The 23582-nt window shown below is 34.7% G+C and overlaps 1 protein-coding gene across 3 annotated transcripts in view; it reads right to left on the reverse strand.

Annotated features, from left to right (window-relative positions):
- Positions 1–2061: 2061 nt before the first annotated feature.
- SLC35F5 (solute carrier family 35 member F5) overlaps positions 2062–23582 on the reverse strand; it is a 35317-nt gene continuing 13796 nt past the window's right edge. For 2 of the 3 annotated variants that reach the window (XM_081143281.1, XM_081143280.1), the window contains exons 8-16: positions 20997–21078; positions 20167–20254; positions 18839–18903; positions 16821–16925; positions 13426–13585; positions 9696–9786; positions 6111–6265; positions 5519–5605; positions 2062–3297 (exon numbers count right to left, since the gene is read on the reverse strand). In XM_081143281.1, the coding sequence (XP_080999407.1) occupies positions 5530–5605; positions 6111–6265; positions 9696–9786; positions 13426–13585; positions 16821–16925; positions 18839–18903; positions 20167–20254; positions 20997–21078 (822 nt within the window). In that variant the 3' untranslated portion in view covers positions 2062–3297; positions 5519–5529. The remainder of the gene's footprint in view (positions 3298–5518; positions 5606–6110; positions 6266–9695; positions 9787–13425; positions 13586–16820; positions 16926–18838; positions 18904–20166; positions 20255–20996; positions 21079–23582) is intronic. The other variant, XR_013999226.1, reaches the window with a different exon arrangement.

Consider the following 23582-nt stretch of genomic DNA (forward strand, 5'->3'; position numbering starts at 1 on the left):
TTAAAATAGAACTCTAACTTCAAAGTCTGTAAACCGAGAAGCTCATATATGCCATGTCACCATTACAAAAATCAGCACACAATATGTTAGCTATATGTTAAATCTGTAGATGTCACAGATAATGATACTCATCTCTTATTTCTGTGAATTTTTCCTAAAATATTTAGTAGTAAAGAATTCTCTCAAAACGAGAGAGAAATGAAGCTGGATTATAACAACAGAAAATGCTTAAAATTTCATTTATTTGCTAGTACAAATATGAAAAATTATCTAATTAATTTCTACTTTATCATCTTTGAAGATATTTTGTTTCTTGGAGTTAGTGCTACAGATCTCACCACAGTGCATTGTGAAAAACCTTGGCTTCCACTGAGGTCATATTCTGCAACCCCAAATTGGCTCTGCCTGATTGACTGTAAAGGGAAATTAGCATTCTTCCTGAAACAAGGCTTCATACATTTGAGAATATTTACATTTAACCTGTGAGCTCACATCTATAGCGACAATGAACTTTATTCGTCAGCTTCCAGGAGGAAATTGGTTTAATTTAGAATTAATTAAGTCAGGCTGAGGGAAGCCAATATTTCAACTTTTTTAAAACATCAAAATTTATTTAAAGGAATAAGTACAGGTGCATTAGATAAATCTAAATGGCCTTTCTAAGCTCCAGAAAGCACTCATCTAAGCAATCCCAAGGCTGCTTTATCTTTGTTTTGTTTTAGTAGAGATTCTGATGTTCATGTAACAAAGTCTTTCTGAGAAAGCAGCAGACTTCCTCAGTCAAGCCATAATTTGAAACATCATAAAATAATGGGATTTAAATTATGTATGGGAAGAAAAGTAGAAGACTGCAACGAGGTACTGGAAATCTCTATTTGAGTCTTTACTTTCAGGAAAACATGAACACAAGCCAACACTGTTGTAAGAGAGTGTAACCTCTCCCAAGCGTCCCCAAAGGCCTGCAGTGTGGTTGCTTTGATCCTAGGGCTTTGACACCTAGATTTCTGGGTACTCACAGAGTGCCCAGAATATTTACACACAATATTTATTTCTTGAGAACATGAACCCTTAACTACAAAGGTGCAGAAAGAAGTCCTCAATTGCTCACTCTGGCTATAGTGACCGAATACAAAAACCATTCAGATAAATAAAACCCGAGAGAAAAGACAGTAACAAAGCAGCAGTAATGCTTACTTCAGTTAACCAATCTGAGGGTGCTTCCTTCTACAGAAGGTGCTCTTCAATAATAAAACGGCTCAACAGAGGCCTAGAAGTCCTCCTCAGGATCTAACCAGCATGCTAGCTAAGGCTTACTACTTCCTGAATCCTGAGTGACAACACATGATCTGCATGACGTGGACACAGGGCACATGAAGAGCCCCAAATTCTAAGTTCAACCCCTTTTCCTACCTAAATAATTTAAAATTTGAATGTCACTTCCACTGTTGCAACTATTTACCCTGTAAATTGTGAAAGGTGTGGGTGAACTGTCAAACAGCAAAAACAGAAGGTAGAAGTGGCTAGATAACTTCAACCAAAATTAGTCGTTGAGTAATTGAAATGTTACTTCATTAAGTTCTTTTTAGGAGAACATTCCCTAAAAGTCCACACTCTTTACATGCCTTACCCGTGTCAAGCTAACAAAATCAGTATTACTTTAGCTTAACAAGAATTGCTGGTGGCACCAAATAGGAAAACAGCTGTCTGGTTTTTAAATATAATATCAGACATGATCTTTTAAATTAATATAAAAGTTCTCAGAAAGATGGCTAAACTTCATTTTAGACTCATTGTAACACCAAAGCATGTTGAAGAATTTGAATAAGACAAACTAAAGCTAAACATAGCAAAGGGAATTTTTAAAAAAATTGATTTGGCCCAGCCAGGCGTGGCTCAGCGGTTGAGCGTCGACCTGGGATCCAGGCGATCAGGGTTTGATTCCCGGTCAGGGCACATGCCCGGGTTGCAGGCTCGATCAATGACTCTCTCACCATTGATGTTTCTATCTCTCTCTCTCCCTCTCCTTTCCTCTCTCTGAAATCAATAAAGATTTTTTTTTTTAATTGATTTGTTAAGTTTTGAAGAGTAATGACCTATTCTCAAGAAATTTTAAAAGGAAATTGGTTCTGATTAATCAAAAGCCTGGATGAATCCTGAGACATATGTTCATCCCCGATGTCTACAGTGAACAGAGTTTAGGAGCAGTTGCACAATAAAAATATTTAAGACCTAAGTTTAAGAGTTAAAATTAGGAGTATTTTATATTTAACGTAAGCTTGGTAGAGGAAAATTTCAAATGTAATTTTAAAGTAGAATTTCTTCTTGCCTTCCTTTGGTATTTTACCCATTAAAAAATTATTTAAACATAGAATTATATAAAGAAGAGGCATCCAATTCTATAGTAATTTGGAACGTTTATATGTGAAAAAAAAATCAGAAACCAAGTGATATATCTATAATACACAAATATATATATAAACATTTTATTTTTATAATACTCTTTATCACTTCAATTTAAATCATTCCATTATGAAAATGTCTTAATTGAAGAGAGAATATTTCTCAAAACTCTAAATTAAGCAGAGCTTTATCAACTAAATTTACAGCAACACAGTGTTTAGAAACACATGATTCTTCATTTTACAATACTTCCCTTTTAAAAATTTGTCATGTTTGTCACAGATTTAAAATACAAGGCACCTAATGCTATGAAAGGATAACACAGTATATGTAGTGTCAGTGAACCAGATCTTTTCTCAAATATTCTTTCTGAAGTCTAACCAAATTTGCATTACTTGACACGTAAATTAAACATTTTTTGTGTGAATTTGCAATAGTCTACAAAACTTAAAATATAATCTGTACCTATTACAGGCAGCTTAATTTAGCATTTTACCTGTAAGAAACACTGATCTACATACTAAACGATTTCTTGAAAACATTTTCATAGTATAGTCCAGCATTTAACAAATAATATGTGAAGATAAAGTCTCCAGACATTAAGATTATATCCCTTGATTAGTTCAGATTATTTCATCAGCTGAATTCCTTGAGATGCGTAAGGCAGGTGGTCCTTTAGATGGACTATGGACTGAAATTTCCTATAACTGTAGTGATGTGTACACAGCTATATAACAAAGTACTTCATCAGGAAAATGAAGAACACTGATATGAGGAAAATATATTTTAGAGTTCCAAAGAACTGAAACTATTATTTTTCAGACTAGGCACTGAAACATTTTTCTCCAAAACCGTGCCAGAGATTGTCTCTTCGCTATATAATGTTCCACTGTCAAGCTGAAAATAAAAACAAACACAAAAAAATCACCATTAGATAACAACTACCACAGCTTTCATTTTCTATAGTTTGTATTTTAAGGAGTAAATTACCTTTACATTGAAATATATACCAAACACAATATATATAGTGGATACTGAACTTGAGGTGAGTCCTGAGAACTCATGAACATGAGTTCTACAGCATTCAGCAATATCAGAGGCGGACACCCAACACTACTTCAAGATCATGTGATAAGTTTAGTCACGTGTATTTCACCACTTCACCTGAGACAGACTTCCCGCACAACCTGTCCTACTTTATTGTAGTCCATTTTCTTTAGTCTTCATTATCTCCCCTTTATCCAGCTCTCACTTCCAAAAATACTGAAACTTTGTGTGGGGGTGGACATGAGTGTGAGTATGGGAATAGCACAGCACACTAGGGAGGGAAAATGCCTAAGTCATATCAATAAAAAGCTTTAAAAGCTTTAAAGCTAGGTATATATTTTTTTAATTTAAAGATGGCAAATAAATACATATTAGTTCCACCTTGTCCCTAAAACCTCAGTAAAAAGACAATAAAGGGATTTTTTTTTTAAAAGGAATATACCACATGGGCAAAGAGAAGAGCAGAGACAAGAAAACAGTGGCTAACTCTTAGCTAGCAATGGAGAAATATGACCAGATATCTCTAAAGTGAAGACAAGCAAACACAAGCAGATTGGTGCAAATTTTATAGATAAAGCAGTTAGACCCTCAGATGTCCTCCTCTTATTTTCACAGTTGGTGCCTCTGCTCTACCTCAGAAGAAAATCTGAGGTTTATTCCCTAAAATAAGTAGTAACAGAGGGTCTCTGGACTGGGGAAACGCCAAGCACATCCCATATGGCTCAGGAAAAAGCAACATTTGTATAGTCATAACAATGTAAATACTGATTATAGATCTACCCAAAATTATGCAATAATGATAGTGAGCTGATGAGGAGGAAGGAATGATATTGGGTTGGCAAACAGGCAAGTGGGGTGAGAGCAGAGGAGGGGGACACTTGAAAGTAACCTATCCGCATTTACCATAGTGGGAAAATCAGCTGAATATGCCTAAAACTGAGAAAGAAACAGAAGTATAGGCATGGTACTTAGAGCAACAGGGAGGAAAATATCAAGAGACTCCACTAGGAGTTCAAAGTGTCTCCTAAGAATGGGAAAAGAATGACCGCGGGATAGACGGGCAGAGCAGGAGCAGCTGCTCTGTGCAGGAAGTCCTACAGAACCCCAGCTTCCGAACTACAGGCACGTGCAGCCATCATAACAGGCGGGAGAGGACCAACCACAGAGGAACACACAGCCAAGACAATTAGCTTTAGTTTACATGGGAATTCACCATGAAGAATTTACTTAAGCTCCACGGTCTGTGTGAATGCGAGGAATTGCCAGGAGTTGTCCAATGTTCTAGGTGAGGAGGGAAACCCAGTTGCAATCAGGAAACATTTCAATCAGAGTTGCCTAAAGTTATCTTAGAAGAAAGGAGCCTGACTCTAGAGAATTTCAGCAACTTATTGTGATCTCTCATTCTAAATAATTACTTTTGTACCTGACAAAGAGAAATGTCAGGTATATTTCAAGCACTCATTCAGTGAAACATAAAATATAATGTACTCTTTCTGTCATGTAAAATATAAAAGATATTTCTTAAAATTTAAAAAAAACTGGGGAAATTTTCTTGAAACATTGGTAAATGAAAACGCATAGAGAATCAGGATGTACACTGTGCCAGTTATAGTAACACACATATATAGAAAAAAGACGGAATATACACAAAAGTATTACATTTTTCTAAATTTTATACTCAAAGAAAAAATACGTTTCTAAAGTATATCATTAAGTAAAATGATGACCCTGAGCATGAATAAAAGTAACAGTTAAAACTTGGAATCACTTAGTTTGAGTCAGGCACTAATATTGTACGTACTTCAAACTTACGAAGTGTTTAATATTTCTAACAAACTTAGGAGGGAGAACCCATTTCTACAAACGAGAAAACGGAGGCACAGAGAGGTTAGGACGCTTGTATAAGGTCACACAACTAGTCAGGGAGGAGCTGGAACCGAAACCCAGGCAGCGTGACTCCGTCAGCCTCCAGGCTGCACCGCCTCTCAAACATCTAGCTGCGCAGACTCGGCTCTGCACCGAAGCCGCACAGGAACCAGCCCCGGCCCACACGGCGCCAGCCAGCACGCACCTGGGCGGCGGCTAGCTCGCTGCATCCTCCTGAGAGACGCCGTGCATGGCGATGAGGCTCTCGCACTGCTCGCTGTCCTCGGGAACCCTTGGAAAAAGGCAAGAGTGAAGGGAAGCTTTAGAGCTCAAAGGGCCCTTAAAAATATCCATACAAATGGCTGAAGCTGTGTGCTCAGAATAAGACTAGGACAAAATTCCCCAACAGTCTGTCCCAAGTTCTTTTTCTAGGAGAATGTGAAGACTTTCTCTCTTTAAAAAAACTGAAGAAGAAAATTTGAGGCAATGTTATCATATTTTATTATGAATTTTATTCAAACCAATAAAAGTTTTCTACATTTAAATTTGTTATAGCAAAACAGTAAGAACTTTGGTTTTACCTGTGAATCAAAACATTTTTTAAAAAAGTAGATCCTATCTTATCACCCAAAGGAGCTGAACAAATTATCTTAATTTCACCTGGCATAGCACATATATAAATTATAATCTTTCAATAAATCTTCATAAAATCTCTAAAAGCTAGGCCAGCATGATATGATCCCCAGTTTATTTAGCAAACATTATTTTTTTAATAATTATATTGTAGCTAAACCTACCTCTGAATTCGATGTTTTCTGCATATAAAGGCAAAAATTCTCCTGATTCCCACCATCACAGGGTCCCAATTATTATAATGGCACAGGAGAGTTACAATAAAAAATGAAAAAAATACAGGGATAGCGCCTGCAAAAAATAACCAAGAAAACTGCACCTAAAAAAAAGAGATAGAAAAAATTCACCACAATTATCATGAAGACAATTTTCCCCTTTAATGTAAGTTTTCCTTTTATGAAAAGTTGCAGTAATAAGTTAAAACACCAAGAAAATAATACTAAGTACTGACAATGCATTGCTAAATGCATTATTATTAAATATAAGGATTCAGGACTTCGACATACTAACCACTTGCTTAAATTACCAACAAGAATATTTCTCACTCAGAAAACAGCCTAGAGGAGTCAGGAAGGCATGCTTTTCATTCATCAGGCAGCGCACTGCTGAGAGCAGAATTATGAAACTTTAAGTTTCTGTCTTACACATCACGTTGCCCATTTTCTCTCCACTGATTACTGCTTATCTCAAGTTGATCCCTCCCTTCAGTTTCTGAAGGCATCGTCAAAAACTCAAATTTTAAAAGACTATGTTATGCTTTAGTTGTGATATGCTGTGTTGTTACAGTTCTTAAGTCAGTATTAAAAAAATTCTTAACTGCAACTTATATAAACCTTTTATTAACAATCTACAACAAACTCTAATCCTGACACTTGAAATGAGCTTGATTATTTAGTAACAAGTAAAAAAATTTCACAAGGAAATCAGGACTAAGTAAAATAAAGACTACAAACAGGATACTTTTACTAAGAAATGTGAGCCAGAAAAGATGAGCAGCAAGCCAAGCCTCAGCAGCGCAGTGCCTCAGACATCATCAGGTCTGATCCGCCATCCCATCATTTTATCAGCGTTGTCAGGAAAATTAAAAATAATGAGATGCCAGAAATTACCAAAAAACAAAAACAAAAAACCATTCTTCTCTCTCAGTAGTTTACCTTTACCACCTACATTCAACTAAGATAAAAAACATCTCTTGAAGAAGCCTGCACTGATAAACTACCGACACTTATCTACAATACAACGGTGGTTGGCTTTATAAATAATGATGAAAATATAACTCCTACCTTTAAAACAGGGAGAAAAACTGTGCTTGCCCTCTTTAAGAGTTAAAAAACAAGGTTTAGAATCACAGGCAAGACTCCCTCTGGTGGGAAACATATGCTATTTCATTTCACAGCACCGTGAGTCAGAGCAAAGGGGTTTTGTGGGAATGATGTTTTTATGAGGGACTCACAATGCATAACACATGAATAATCACTGACAGCTTTAACACGGACATCCTGCGTGTATGGTACACACACAAGCTGAGTCAGCCTAAGAACACCCAGGAAAGGTCAGTCAGTAAAAGAAAAGAAAAAACCTTCATGATATCAAATTATTGGTATAACAAATTCTTGGAACATTTCCCAGCATATTCAATAATCTAGAAAAACCATGATGCACCTAAATGACCCAAGACCAGAAAAGTATGATAAACGTATGACTAATGAGAGCTAAAAATGCAGATATAGTTGACAGAATGATTTCATGAATATTCAGCTAAAAATCCTATTTTACAACTGAATTAAAGCAAACTTCATAAAGGTAAGTAAAACCCTAAAGAACTTTTAAAGGCAAAGTTCACTTTTAACAATGCAGTTGTGTGTTGCCACATAATAAAAAATTTTCTATTTGATTTCCAAGAAGCTAGGAAGGCTATTTTTAAAAATGAAGACATTTATTAACAAAGAAAATTGCCCATATAAACAAAAATATGTCTAATTCCTAAATAAATCTGAATAAAAATCTGAATACAATCAGATATGGTTCCTATTATACAAAATATCAATTATAAATAGGTTAAAATAATCAATTTGTTTTAAGCACAATACATATTGTTCATAAATGCTAACACTTCAGAAACTATATTTAGACATGATTGACTAATAGGATTAAAAAACCCAAGAAAGTGGATTTTTCCTATCATGCTTCTCATACAGCTCTGGGGCCTACCCTGCTACTTTTCCCATAGGTATCTTCCTACCCTCAATGCCTACCAGAGACTCAGCCTAGTCATTTAAATGGTTGCCTAATAATATATATGAAGATGATCCAGAAAAGGCCATTTGGTTATGCTTTTCTAATCAATGATATATACATTTATATACACACATATATATCTATAATATGTGTTTTATATATATACACATTTTTTCTTTTCTTATGTTTTGCCTTCATCTTAAAATATTTGATTAAACAAATTATAATTTAATCAAATTAGATCCCATGACAATACTTTTTTTAAAATTCCCTAAAGTTAACCTTTAATTTTTATTTTTCAAATTTACACAAGCTAATATTTTCAGAATATTATTAAAGTTCAGTTTCGCAGTGGTCTACCACAATCCTCTAAGAAGCAGCACTTCCCCAGTTTCACTGAAACAATTTTGGTTGATAATCAAGATTACGACCCAAAATGTAGAAGGACCTGGATATTATTTAAATCCTTAAAAAATCTAATATGTATAACTTTAGTGTCATATATATTTTATAATATTCACATTCTTTGAAAATGCATGGTACATAAGATAATTAATTCTCAATTACAGAGATCTCATTTTTAACCATGACAAACAAGGATTTACTGAACCACAAAACAAAGTTAATTATCACTACAGAATTTTTTTTTTAAATAAAGAAGATTGACATCATTGAAAGTATTTTGCCTTTATACTAAAAAGTGCACAAAGATCTAAAGAAAATTAGCTTTTAAAATCTGATGATAACTTTTATACATTATAAGCCTTTGGGCTTTCAAGTATTTCCTCTTCCAGTTATATTAAACCACCCCCCCCCCCCAAACACATATACACACACCAATTTGTTACTTAAAAACTTACAAATACTGAAGTGAGTGGTCCATGGCTCCACTATATCTTTAGATTAGCCAATGGCGCATCTCTTTTGTCCGTTAACCCCTAGGAGTACTAAAGAAACATCTCCCTGCAGGCTGCTGGAAGGGACATAGATTCTCTTTTCTGCAATGTTTGCAATATTGCCAATATTTATCACAAGATTCCCATATCCAGGCCAGGACTTCATAGAGGAGGGAGGAAGCCCCCTGCCCTGCTAATTCAGATAGAAATGACCATTCGCTGAGAACCAACACTGCTCATATGCCTCTCATATCTATAGTAGTATTAGCACAGTGTTAAGGAGTTTATCTTAGAAACCAAAACACTACTACTTATATGATAAAATACCCTTACTGCATACCACTGACTTACCAAAGAACATATGGAACATATCTGCTCCAAAACTAAAAAACTACATATGAAGTTACTGCTCTTAAGATAAAAAAACGAAAAGCTAAAAATGCAAGAGATCTCTTTCAGTACTTCTTACATCTCTATGTAGTAAAGCACCTTGGGAGAGAAGGCAGCAAGTATTATTCATGGTTGCATCCCTTGTAATTTAGTCACATCCCTTAACTTTCATTAGCTCAGTTTTTAATAATATACATAAAATATATAATAAATAGCTTGCCTTACCTTTTGCATACACATGTCAGCTATTATGGACAGAGGTATTGTAAGGCTTAGTGCAAGTGTGCCTATCAATGATGAGGTAAGAAAGCAGCCCCTAAAGAAGAAAAAACAAAACATACATTTCCATATTAAAAAAGTAAAAGGACCAAAGAAAAACAATGATCAAAGACAACCTATCATAAAATATAGATGTGAGAGAGCAAAAGCAAAAATAAAAGCTCAAGATGGACTGAGACATAATAAATAATAAAGTTACTAAGATAATTCTTAAGGTTTATCTTCAAATATTAAAAATTCAAATATATAAGTATAAAAATTTTGAGGTATTTTATGCTACTTTCAAGATCTGCTTACAGATATTATTAAACTTTGAATATATAGATTTCCTTAAAATTTTTTATAAAACTGTGATAATGATATTTAGCTAACAAAGCAGGCAGCGTTATTAAAATTGTAGGACAATACCTCACAACACAGGCTTGAAGAAAGTGATAAGCCAACATGTGAGTCTATCATTAAACCAAAAATATCACATCCTCATGAGCATTAAGTCTTTAAATGTGTGCTGCTCTTCTGGTTTGGCTTAGCAGTGAAAAGAAAAAAACTGAGTATTTTTAAAGGATATTCTCTTGTTGTTTTCTATTTTTCTAGCAACTGTCCAACACCTGTATTATTTTCACCTTAAACTATCAATATTGGTATCAAATTTTAAAATATCAATCGCAATATAATTTTGTTCAGTTGAAGAAAAAAGAGAAAGCAAATAGATGAGCCATTTATAAAGACTAATAATTTGGGTATATAAGAAGAAAATGAATTATAGGCCAAGATAAAAACCATAATATATATAATTAGGACTACAGAACCCATGGAAATTATAGGCAAGCAAATTCTAGCTTAGTATATGTTAGAATTAATAATGCAGTCCTGCAATTAAAGAGGCTATCTCTTGAAAGTGTCACTTGAAGTATTTAACAGAGGCTGGACAATTAGTTCTTATTGCTGCAGTAAAGAGAACTCAGGTACTAGTGGTTCCCACTACTCATGAGCTGCTCTGTGAAATGAGGGTTCCAGGATTAAATGAGTATATTTTAATGTAGCTTATGTTCTTAGAGATTTATAATGCAAAGTGGAATCATAAAAAGTCTGATAGGCTTGTTACGGTTGTTCTGACTTACCAACACCTAGAACATAAGGGCTATGTTTGTTTCATTACTTATTAACTTAATGCTACTGAGTTATTACTATGAGTCCTCTTAAACACTTGAGTGTAGAAGTGAATCTGGAAAATAAACCTTGAGGTCCTGAAAAATCCATCCTAGGCAAGGATAACACAGCTTTGATCAAAGTATATGACTTTAGTGTCCAATGTAACTATTCAATAATAAGCACTCGTGATACACAGTAGGGAATATAAACTGTGTGCCCTCTGTGGAGGATGATTTTGCAATTCTCTACCAAAGTCTAAAGTCTACATGTTTGACTCAGTCTTTTCCACTTAGAGGCATTTATCCTATAGAATGCTAATATATAAATGCAAAGACATATATGAGAATATTCAATGCTATATTATTCACAAAGCAAAAGGCTGGAAACTTAAAATGTCTCTCAATAAGAAACTGGTAAAACACATTCTATCCACTCTGTAACATAATGGGTTAGAGTATAGTATTTTAAAATACTGGCTTTAAAAAAATGAATTGAATCTAAGTGCTGTTATTTGAAGACTGACAAGACAAACTATTTGTGAAAAACAGTAAAGTACAGAACAATATTCATAGTATGCTCCCATTTGTGTTGAAAATAAAACAAATTGAGGGGAAAATTAAGAGACTGATACACACTTCTGCAGTAGAGAAAGTATTATAAAAGGTTTAGAAGTTAATAGTGGCTGCCTCTGAGAAAAAGGAATAAACATTTGGGGGAGAAGGGAAATTTCCTTTTGATTGTGAACCCTTTTGTACACTTTTGTATGTATTACTCTTTTTAATTTTAAAAAAGTTAAATAAAAAGAGAATAAAATATTATAAAACATGCTATTTATTATTTCTTTAAATGTAAAATTTTCCAACAGAGCAAACTACAAAATCTCACATAATGGAGAGATTACACGTCACAACTCATATTGATCGTCCTCAAAGCGTACAGTAAATTCTCCTGAAAATAGTGAAACTCTATTGCATATGTTTAGTATTAAAATAAAACTCTAGATAAAGAATGAGCACTTGAATATCCGTAGGTGGTACAGTCCATGTTTACCATGGGTCTCTGCAATAATAATGTAATAAGGATCAAACTAAACCCTTCGTTAGGCAAATATCCAAAGAAAAATGTAAGTATTTCTTTCAAATATGTAAAAGTGCTCTGCTTTGAAAATTTCCAATTTAAACTAAACTTAGAAAATTAGAGAATGTGAACTTGTATTAAAATACAATGAATACACATTATTTAAAGCAAATGGTTCACTGGGCTGAACCAGGCTCTCAAACAAGCAAAGTGAAAAATGGCTGAAGGTGAAGAATTACTGATACTTCAACTAAGTTCAATCAAAACACAACCAGTAAATAGTTTTATTGGCTCAGAACCAAGAGTGAAGACAGACAAGAGAAATGACAGAACAAAAGAAGTGATAGGACAAGAGATCAAGAGAGATATGATATATATTAAACTATAAAAGAAAATATGCAACTTTTTACTAAAAGAAGTTAGCACCTAAAATGCATGTAAAGAAAGGTGGGAAAAATGAATGAGTAAGTGGATTCTGAGATCAGAGTTTCAGAGTAGCAAAGGAACTTAAGGTAAGTACATAAGTTACTACAATACGAAGTAAATCTTTAAGTACCACATGGAAGAGAGTGAGTGTGGAGGATATCAAGAAAATAAGAGACATTTCCTTAACTGGGGGGGAGAAGGGAGTATAGGCAGAGCATAAAAAACCCTTCATACTAAAGACTATTTATGTTGCAGTCTTTTGCAATGAAAGGCTAGTCAGTAGTCTTACTTGTCATATAATAAAATTCGTTTAGCAGGTTAAGTACAATTTGGGTTTCTTTTTAAGTTCCTATTAGGTGGAAGCAGGACTAAGTATCAAGCTCTGTATTTGAAAGCTTTCTTAAACTTCATACATGATATTGTCTTCCAACTATTTTAGAATTATTATCACATATCAACATATTTGGTATGACAACATTTCAAAGTATGTTAACATGTCTAATCAGAGTTTAGGGTTTACATATGTCAGTCACCTGCATGAAAAGTCCCGAGAATAAACAAAACAGTCTATGAGCAACTAAAGAGACAAAGTCTCTAAAATAAGCAAAGGCTCTCAAACAAGCAAAGTCCCCATATTCTCACCAGAACTCACGTCATTAATACTTAGAAAACACATCTTGTAAGTTTGGATATCCATTAGATGATGCCTTTCATTTGCATAACACTGTACTTCCAAAAATACTCTATAGATTTAGATCATTCATATTCATTCATTCATTCATTTGAAATATTTATTGAGCTGCTTTTATGTGCAAAACATTACTCTATACAATAGATAATTAGAAGTTAAAAATAAAAAACAAACCTCCCACTCTAATGGAGTTACTGTATTAAATTAAGTGTGTGGGGTAAGAAGGTGCACAGGAAGGTCCATCAGAAGGAAAAAAACCATAAATACTTAAACTATCCAAAACTCACAAACTGATAACTAATAAATCAGAGGGTAATAAACAGTACATACCACAACCACAGGAACTCTGAGAGAACTGTTCCAATAAGGCCATTAATGATAATGCACATTAATACTACTTTATTGGGAAATTCAAAGTCCTCAAATCCAGTATAATGAAGTAAAAAGAAACCTGGCCATAAGAGCAGCAGATTAAACAGACCTACAAAACCTAAACATGTATAAAGAGACAAAAGTTAGTTTCTGTGATTTATTTTAAATTTCCAAACTTATAACTCTATACTTAGAAAACAGATTTTTACAAAGGGCTCCAACAGGTTTCCTCAACTGGAACTTCTGTTTCTTTTTTTTAAGTAAGTCGTGTGGATAATTCAGCACCAGAAAAAACTGAATCAAGCAACTGGTGGTCACTGAGTCTTCAAGGTTAAAATGTCCACAGTGTATGGAACAACTACTATAGGATAAACCACTTCAAACAATTCAAAAAGAAGGGTTAACTTTAGCTACTAATAATATACAGGGTGAAGCAAAAGTAGGTTTACAGTTTGAGCACGCGAAACAGAGTACATTCTTATATTATTAATTATTGTATTGTTTTCCATATAAACACCTGTAAACCTATGTTTGCCCCACTCCGTATTATGCTAGAAGTTAAAGAAATAACTGGTGCATGTGTGTGTGTTTGTATATTCAACCTAAATTAATTATAAGGAATTGCATGGTTTGTTCTCTGACTCAACTCACAGTTCTGTTCAGCGCTCCTGTGCTATACTAGGAATAACAATGGAGGAAGGGTCCAAAACAGGCTAAAATTCTTGGTTCCCACCTTCCCAGAGCTCATTAGGTAGTTGGTGAGACGAAACACACACAAATACCTATTCAGCGAATGCTAAGCACAGACTACTTATAAGGAAGACTGAAAGTTTAGTGGCTAGAAGCATATGCTCTGCAGTCTGACTGCCCTAGGTTCTGATCCCGGCTCCACCGTTCACTAGTAGTGCAGACCTGAGGCAAGAGCAGAACCTCTTTTCAGCCTCAGTTTTCCAGTCTATTAAGTGTAAAACAATATTTAATTAGGTTATTGGAAAGATTAGACATAAATATAGCACAGTACCTAGAGAAGAGTAAATAGTTAATAAAGGCTAGCTGCTATTATTATTAAAATGTAAGTTTATATATGACTATATACATGCAATGACTAATAGTAAAGACTATAAAGAAAAGTTATCGTAATTTTATAGTAATTTTTATTGCACTTTCTATATAGTTTAACATCACAGATCCACTATGAGACCTGTGAGGTAACTATAGAGCTTTTATAAAAAAAGTTAAATCACAGTAGATATATTTTATATTGGCTGCTAAATAATAAACTAGTATTTAGGAAGCCCAGTTAAATCTAAACAAGACTGGAGCACCCACTCTCTATCTGCTGCTAAAGTCTTACAGCCACCCATCTTCTCTAAAAAACTTCTTGGAGAGCAAACAAGTCTGCTTTTCCCAGGAAGTTCCCACCCCTGCGTACCCTACGCCCTCTGCAGTCAATGACTGTGCTCAGAAGGCAGGCCCTGGTGGCTGAAAGCCTAATGGCCCAAGGCCAGGGCATCTCTAAGGAGTACCTAGACATTACCCGCTGCCTCCCAGCATACTTCTCTATCCTGCCTCTCTCACTCCCTTGCCAGTTTTTCCTGCAGAGCACCCCCTCAATAAATCATCCACACTAAATCCCTATCTCCTCCTTGCATCTAGGAAACCCAATTTAAGACATCTAGTGATAAAAATCAAATCAAACAAAATGACACACATACAGAAGGGACTTGTGATCTAAAAGGCTTGCATTACATTAAAAAGTTGTAATTAAAATACCAAAATTTGGTATTATCAAGAACCAAATCTATCTTCTGGTCCCCGAACTATCAAGCCTATGAAATCCCACATAAATTAACAATGTTGGGTCTTACAGATTGTTTCATCTATTCTCCAGACCCTCCAGAATCTGGCCTACACACCTTCCTGTTCTTCCTAAAGTGAACGTTTCAGCACAATCACAGATCTACTCCTTGCTCGCTACCATGCTCTCACTTCCCCATCCTAAGGAACCCTCCACATTCCACTCAACTTCTTTTCTAATCCCTTCAATTCTAAAGCTCAGGTCAAATCAATACTGCTTTCCATATTGCATCACATATGAAGACAACTAATCAAGTTACATGTCTATGTGCATTCTATTACATTAAGCAATTTTTCTTGAAAGTTGCCGATCTTAAAAAAACAAACAAAAACACACCAAAAAATTAGCATTTCACTCCATTACAGATGGAATTTTCTATGGCTCTAAAATAAGATTATTAAAATGATCTTCCTTCATATTTATTGAAGTCTATACTTAAAAGGCACTTAGATGATCACTCAGTTTGGTGGCTTTTCAAGTGTTTTATTTTTGTTAATCTTTAGTAAAGACAATCAAACTGCTTTTAGCAGAAACATCTTTTCTACAACTTAAATGATAAGGCACAAAGCCAGCAAAGCAGAGCTGTTCCAGGGGAAGCAGCAAAGGAGTCCAAAAAGCAGGCCCACACATACAACTCCACGTCCTACCAACCTGCCCAGAAGCCTTTGTAAGTCAGCTTGGAAGCTACTCATCTAATCCACGTTCCTCATTTTCAGTGAGTATAAGATAACTGAAGTTATAACAGCTATATTCCAGGCCTCCTGATTCCCTGTAAGCTGTACTTTGAACCCTCATCTCCAGGCTTCTTTATCTATTGTTATTCCGGTATTTTTTGAAAGATAGCCACACATAGCCTATAGATAACACAAGTTTTTATTGAGCTGATTTTTGGCAAAAGAGAATTTATAAATCATATCAGGTATTTTATTTCCCAAAATTAAGAATGGATGGCAGAAAGTATAATTGGGTAATTTGAAAAATCTATGTCATGAAAGAGTTCGACTCTTGACGTACAAATGGAAAAACCTTATATGGCCCACAATTTTTAATGAAAATAAGTACATAGACCTGAACAATATTATACATATCATTTGGGGGCAGTTTCTCCAATCCTATGCTTCCAACAATTAAAAAATGGCAAAATACATAACACAACAGGTATACTCCCACTTGCTTATAACAGCATGATTCTATCATATCAGTGAGGAAAATATCTGATTCACAGACTGAAGACATTAATGCAAAAAAGGCAGTGGAAGGCATTTCTTTCTTTACCTCACTTTGAGAAAATGTGCAATCCCTCACAGGTACACGACTATGCAGGACAAGGTAAGAGAAAAACACTGACACTGGACTTAATGATCTTTAAAATCTGATGGTTTTAAAGAATTATATAGGGGATGGGAAGGCTTTTTTATTCCCTCCAAAAACCAAAAACAAAACCCTAAGTTAATCATTCAGAGTAAACAGCCTCACAAGTTAAACATATTCTTACCAAAGAACATCGGAATATCCAACTTATCTTCTCGATCTACTTTTCTCTTAATCATAACAATATAGACGGCATAGAGCATGGCTCCAGCAAGAGACCAAATGGAACCTGTAAAGATCCACATAATGATTTAACACATTTGATCATTAACTCATTCAACACACATGTATTTAAAATCTAACAATGTGTCAGATCCTGTTTCAAGAAACAAGCGTAGGAATAAGAAAAGGTAAAGTGTAGCCCCCACTTTGCCGTCCAGGAGTACAGCAAGGGGTTTAAAGTGAAAGCAAACATGCACATTCACCTCAATGATCTAACCAAACACTAATACATGTCATGATACTAAAATTTACGTAAGCAACATTTTCTTTTTTTCTTTTTTTCCAAACACATCTTTATTGATTTCAGAGAGAGGAAAGGAGAGGGAGAGAGAGAGAAACATCGACGACGAGAGAGTCACTGATCGGCTGCAGCCCGCAACCCGGGCATGTGCCCTGACCAGGAATCGAACCCTGATCGCCTGGATCCTAGGCCGATGCTCAACTGCTGAGCCACGCCCGGCCGGGCAATATTTTCTTTTTAAATCTTGAAGTGTACACTTCCTATTTCCCCTGCATAAACAATCTTGCCACCTAACACGGTCCAACTTTAACAATGCTCCTTTCCCTATTACATGTGTCATTTTTAACACATAGTCCACTACCATCTTCACGGCCCTGTTAAAGTCCCATCTCTGCCACAAAGCATCCTCCTTCTCCTCTGCTGAACTTCCACCCTACCTGTCTTCTATTTTAGACAATTTACTACTTACTAAAGTTAAATGTGATATAATTTTATTCTCTAGTGGCTTCATTTTGTAAATCTCATTTACTGATTACTATCAAGTATTCCCTGAAAACCACAAACATCTAGTTTATACTCTTTAATGTTCCAAAATATCTAACATAACACAGGGCTCACAGTACATGCATAATAAATACTGATCCTCTTTAATGTAGTAACTCATTCTCAAAAACATTTCAGTAAGCCTTTAAAAACAGCTAAATAATGTGCTTCTGCCAAGTGACCATATTCAACACTTTAATCAATTATCCAAAAGTCCAATGTCTTATTAAATCTGTTTATCATCAAACTTTAAAAATAGCAACAGAAAAGCCTGTCAAGCAAATCTCACACACACAAATACATATAATGTTTTACACATACAAAACTGTCCTAGGTGAGAAAGAGGTACGGCAATTCAAGACACAACTAACTGGATAGTAACTAGGAATAGTTTAGGAGTATTCTATTCAATAAACTTCAAATATCTAAAGTATCCAGAGGAAAACCATTAAGCTGGGTTCTGATTAACATTCTTTCTGTAAATCTAAACAATAGATCAAAAGCAAGGGGAAAACCTGTCAGACACCACCATAAGATTAACATCATTAGTAATGCCACTAGTAACATCAACATCATGTGTCTTTTGAGGCAATGTCCTGATCAGAACATAGTATCACTTCCATGGTATTCTTTCCATAAAGGTACAACATAAATTTAACCATAAGGAAATATCAGACAAACCCAAATTGAGAGACATTCTACCAGACAACTGGAGAGTATCCTTCAAAAGTGTTAAGGTTATAAAAGACAAAAAGAAGACGGAGGGGTAGTTCCAGATTGAAGGAAACTAAGGAGACATAAGCAAATGCAACAAGTGATCCTGGATCAGAAAAAGAACATTAGTGGAAAAATGATGAAATTGGAAAGGGATTACAGACTAGATAATATAATTCTAATCAATGTTAACTCCTGACTTTTATAACTGTTTTGTAGTTATGTACAGAGTTAACAGAGAATCTGGGTGAAGGCTATATGAGAATTCTGTGAACTATTTTTAAGTTTTTTAACATTACTTCCAAAGGAAAGTTTTTTTCAGGAGGCCCTGTTAGTGCCCACCCTCTATGGGTATGTGATGATGATATGCACAAATTTTTCCTGTATATTCTAACAGAAAGAATGCACCATCAGATACTTACCTATTGTATTTCTTCCAGCAGATTTTTCAGGCCCTGACAGGTTTACCAGCACAACACCTCCAATGCTGAGAATAACAGTCATTACTGATGAGTAAAATAATAAATCCCTTAAAAGGACTAATCATAAAGATAAAAATTATTTATAAGTGATTAAGACTAATTTTTGAAGTAAAACTGTCAAAGAACTTGTGATTTAATTAGTTCCTAACAACATTATTAGTATAAAATAAGAGCTATAGTATTAACTCATTTAATCCACACAAAATGCACATGACCTTACAAGAAAGGTATTATAGTGCCATTCCCATTTTACACACGAGAAAACTAAGCACAAAGAGAGGAAGTACTTGACCAAAATCACACAGCTGAGATCTAGGAAGTCCTCCCAGAGAGTTTAAGGGAAGTGCCCAGCGACACAGAGCACAGCTATGATTCAAACCTATCTGATAGCTAATACCAATCTCTCCATTAAATCATGCTGGTACTTTCTCTGATTTCCAATTTTCTCTCACAATAACAATAGCTTTATCAAATCAACACAAATCTTTTTTGAGTACTGTTGGTGAGCAAAGCCCAAGCTAGGCCTTTGGTGACACAACAGTTTTGGCTTTCAAGGGTTTACAATCTCATAGGAAAGAAAACACAAACATGCACAAAGTTAAATAAAAATAAAAGATTTAAATGCAGTTATTAACAATGTTAATGCTACACAGTAATATAAAATGGCCAAATAAATTATACAGAAAATAAGTGAGAGATTGAGGCTGAGACAGTAAGAGAAGACTGCATGTTAGATTTCTAGAAGTGGAAGGAGTAAAAATCAAAACACAAACAAAAAGAGGAACTTGTTTTAAGGAAAGAAAATGGAAACTTGGGAGGTTATGGACATTAAGTTTCCACATTAACTTAAATGTGAACGTCAGTACAATACTTAGGGAGTATGGGGTCACATAAATGGGAAACCAAAGCTGCCTTGGGTCCTTCCCTCACGTTTCCCTCCCCAGGAAGGTTTAGAAAACTAGTCTAGGATGTGACACATGACTGAGCAGCATGATTTCCATTTAAAACTTTCTTCTACCCTCACCTTCTTTGCCTATACAGTCTACAATGTAAGTTAATCTCTCACCACCAGAAACATTTTAATCATATTTTTTAAAATTTATCTTTATTGTTCTAAGTATTACAGATGTCCCTTCCCTACCCCCCGCCCCCCTCTGTTGACCCCTTCCACCTACTCCTTCCCCCTCCCCAAGCTTTCACTGCACTATTGTCTGTGTAACATTATATTTTTAAACAGTGTAAACAAGCTATTTACATTATATTCTTACCTTAAAACTACGGCTAATAGTTTAGAAAGAGTAAATCTATCCCCACTGTTACTTGGAAACACTGCAGCAAGGATTAAGGTAAAAAGTCCTATGGAGAGAAAAAGGTGAAAAAAGGTACATTGACTTAAATACTGTCAAAATTATTTACTATCAATTTGATTTTTTAAATAAGTTAATTATACACCTAACTTTTAAACTAATTTTTGTCATTTTTAAATAACTAAGAGTAAGACTGCAGTTACCTAGGCTGAAATGTTCAAACAGCATACACAAAAACAGCCACTAAACTAAATAAAGCATGTTTATTTCAACAATGCAGACCAAGTATAGCGCTATTTTTTTAAACTAAGGAGAGTTAAACTGAGCATTCAGAGTAACGTTTTCACCTCTTCATAATTAAGCCTGTATGCAAAGTTATTTTTACAGCTTGGAAACACTTTTGTTATGTTCTAGATTTAGAAGGTGATGAAATTTTAAAAATAAGAACACCTTTCATAGGGTAAATTACAGTTCTAAGATAAGCAATTACATTTAGCCAAAGAGTCTAGAAAAAGATCTTTGGAAAGAATAGGCAAAAGATAGGACAACTATAATACAAAGAGCCAGCATATTAGTTAAAAAAAAAATGCTGCAAATTATTTGTTAGAAATATACACAGTACAAGGCTATGACATAAAACTATAAAGATTGAGAAGTAGTTACAATACACTAACGTAATGATAAGCAATGAAATAATTTATAACTAGATAAAAATGTGTATATATGTACACATGTATATATTAGAAATAGGTATCAATTCATAATGCAGATTTTGAAGATACACTTCTTACCAGAAGTTGAGGACAAAATATTAACAATAGCAACTTGTGTGTCTGAAAGTGCTTCTTGATATGACAAATTTGCCAAAAACCACTAAAGAAAAAGAAAACAAAGTGAAACCTAATGCATGATAGGTTTATATTTGCCATTACAATTTAGAATCCCTCTTTTTTCTCCCCCAAATATGTTATCATGAGAGGTTTTATCTGCTTTCTATTGAAAAATCAGTGATCCAAAAGAGAGAAAACCTTTATAATCAGACCTAAGATTTTTTTCCTTTAAAAAGTTAACAATAGTTGGTTAAAAATCAGCATACAGGTCTTTTTTACAATGAGGATAAAATTTAGTATCAACTCAGCTTTAAATTTTCTTTATCCAAGCACTGCTAGCACTCTATTGTTTATATAAATCAAATTTAAGTTGGGAGAAACTCTCAAACATTAAAATACGTACAAATGAACACAGCATGATGAGAAATGAGTAAGATGATGCCTATGGGGATGCACAGAATTAACTACCCAGCTAGAATGTTGGATAAAAGGCTATATTAAATGTCCAAGAAAATTGTGAATTTACTGGCTAGTCGTGACTGATTCTCAGTTTAGAGACACAATACAAAGAGTTCTCACAATCTTAGACATAATAAAGGAAGTTTTCCACCTATGAGAATTTTTTTTCCCTTTTGCTCATCTAGGCTAGGATATTCTTATATTCCCAACACTGTGCCTACTTTGACTTGGACAATAAGAAATAAGGCCTCTTTTGATGAAGCCTGGTGTGTATATATGTGTGTGCGCGTGCATGTGTGTTTCCAAAGTTCATTTATTCTCACTGCTATGCTAATCTGATGCATATTACCACAACTCATCCATTTTTCTTTTTTGCCTATTTCAAACAACGCTGCTCTGAGCATTGCAGTGTATGCCTCCTGACATTTGTACATGAGTGTCACTAACATATCTACTAAGAAGAAGACTGCTGAGTCTAAGTAAATTAACTACTGTCTGTTTTGGCATCTCTGTTACTTAAATAGACTGGATAATCATAGTCTACTGAGGAATGACTTGTCTCCATGAAGAGGGACCTCTCAATCTCTCTCAGAACTTGTGAGTAGTATAATTATTAGCATTTACATTTCATTTCTATGAAGCAAAAAAGACACATGATTTTAGAGCACTGCTAAAAGGTAGCAGACAGCTGAGAGTCCAGTAGTCTCCATTCAGCCTAAACTGTACCTCAAGGCTAAAGCCAGGATGAAACTACGGCAAAGTTATTCTGATTCTGCCTGCAGTCCTCTGACTGCCTAGATCAGTGATTTTCAACCGGTGTGCCACAATCATTTTTAAAACATGCAACACCTAACTAGGTAATTTCACCTGACTGTCTAAGGAAGAAAATGAAGTAGCAACTGGTGAGATGGGCAATATCAAACTTACACAACAACAGGAGCCACAATTTACTTGTAGTTGAAATGCTAGAAAAGAGGCAAAGATTCTGCCCTTAATTATCTTTTGGAGATTTTCTGCAAGAATAGATAATGCTCATTGGGTGATAATTAGCTTTCTTGACCCACTTTCCTTACCATTTTAATACTTAAATATTGTGCTCATTTTCTGAACAACCTCACTAGTCTCTGCTAATGCAAGATAAAGAAATAAAAACAGAACACTTAGATGGCAGGTATTCAAAGGCCATCACAACTTATCAGTAGCTATGAAGTCTTTCCAGAAAGACCTGCCCATTCTCCACCTCTCTCAAAACTCCATTCTCTGGCTCTCAAATCCATAGCATTCTCATCACAAAAAAGACCCATCTAAAATACCCTGCAATAAAATTATCTTTACAATGTTTCCTTTCATTGTATTCAGAGTTAAGGACAACCACTTACTAATAACTAATCTATCACAAATAATTCATATAATACTTATTTCATGAGTGGTCATTTGTTTTTAAGTTGCCATAAAAGGTATTCTTGATGTAGTATCTCCATGTACAAAAATTAATTCAAAATGGATCAAAGACCTAAATATAAGGTCTGAAACAATAAATTACATAGAAGAAAACATAGGTAATAAACTTATGGACCCTGGTCTTAGAGAGCATTTCATAAATTTGACCCCAAAGGTAAAGGAAGGGCAAAAATAAACGAATGGGACTATATCAAACTAAAAAGCTTCTGCAAAGCAAAAGAAATCGCCAACAAAAAAGGCAACCAACCAAATGGGAGATACTTGCAAACAACAACTCCGACAAGGGGTTAATATTCAAAATACATATATATATATAAAGAACTCATACAACTCAACCCCAAACAAACAATCCAATTAAAAAATGGGCAGACGACCTAAACAGACAGCTTTCCCAAGATCACATACAAATGTCCAAGAGATATATGAAAAGATGTTCAACTTCATTAGCTATTGGGGAAATGCAAATCAAAACTATAACGAGATACCACCTCACACCTCTTAGAGTAGCTATTATCAAGAAGACAAGTAATAACAAGTGTTGGAGAGGCTGTGGGGAAAAAGAACCCTCATATACTGCTAGTGGGAATGTAAACTAGTACAGCTACTATGGAAAACAGTCTGACGGTT

Source organism: Miniopterus schreibersii (assembly GCF_964146895.1).
Source record: "Miniopterus schreibersii genome assembly, chromosome: 7".
In the NCBI taxonomy this organism is placed as follows: domain Eukaryota; kingdom Metazoa; phylum Chordata; class Mammalia; order Chiroptera; family Miniopteridae; genus Miniopterus; species Miniopterus schreibersii.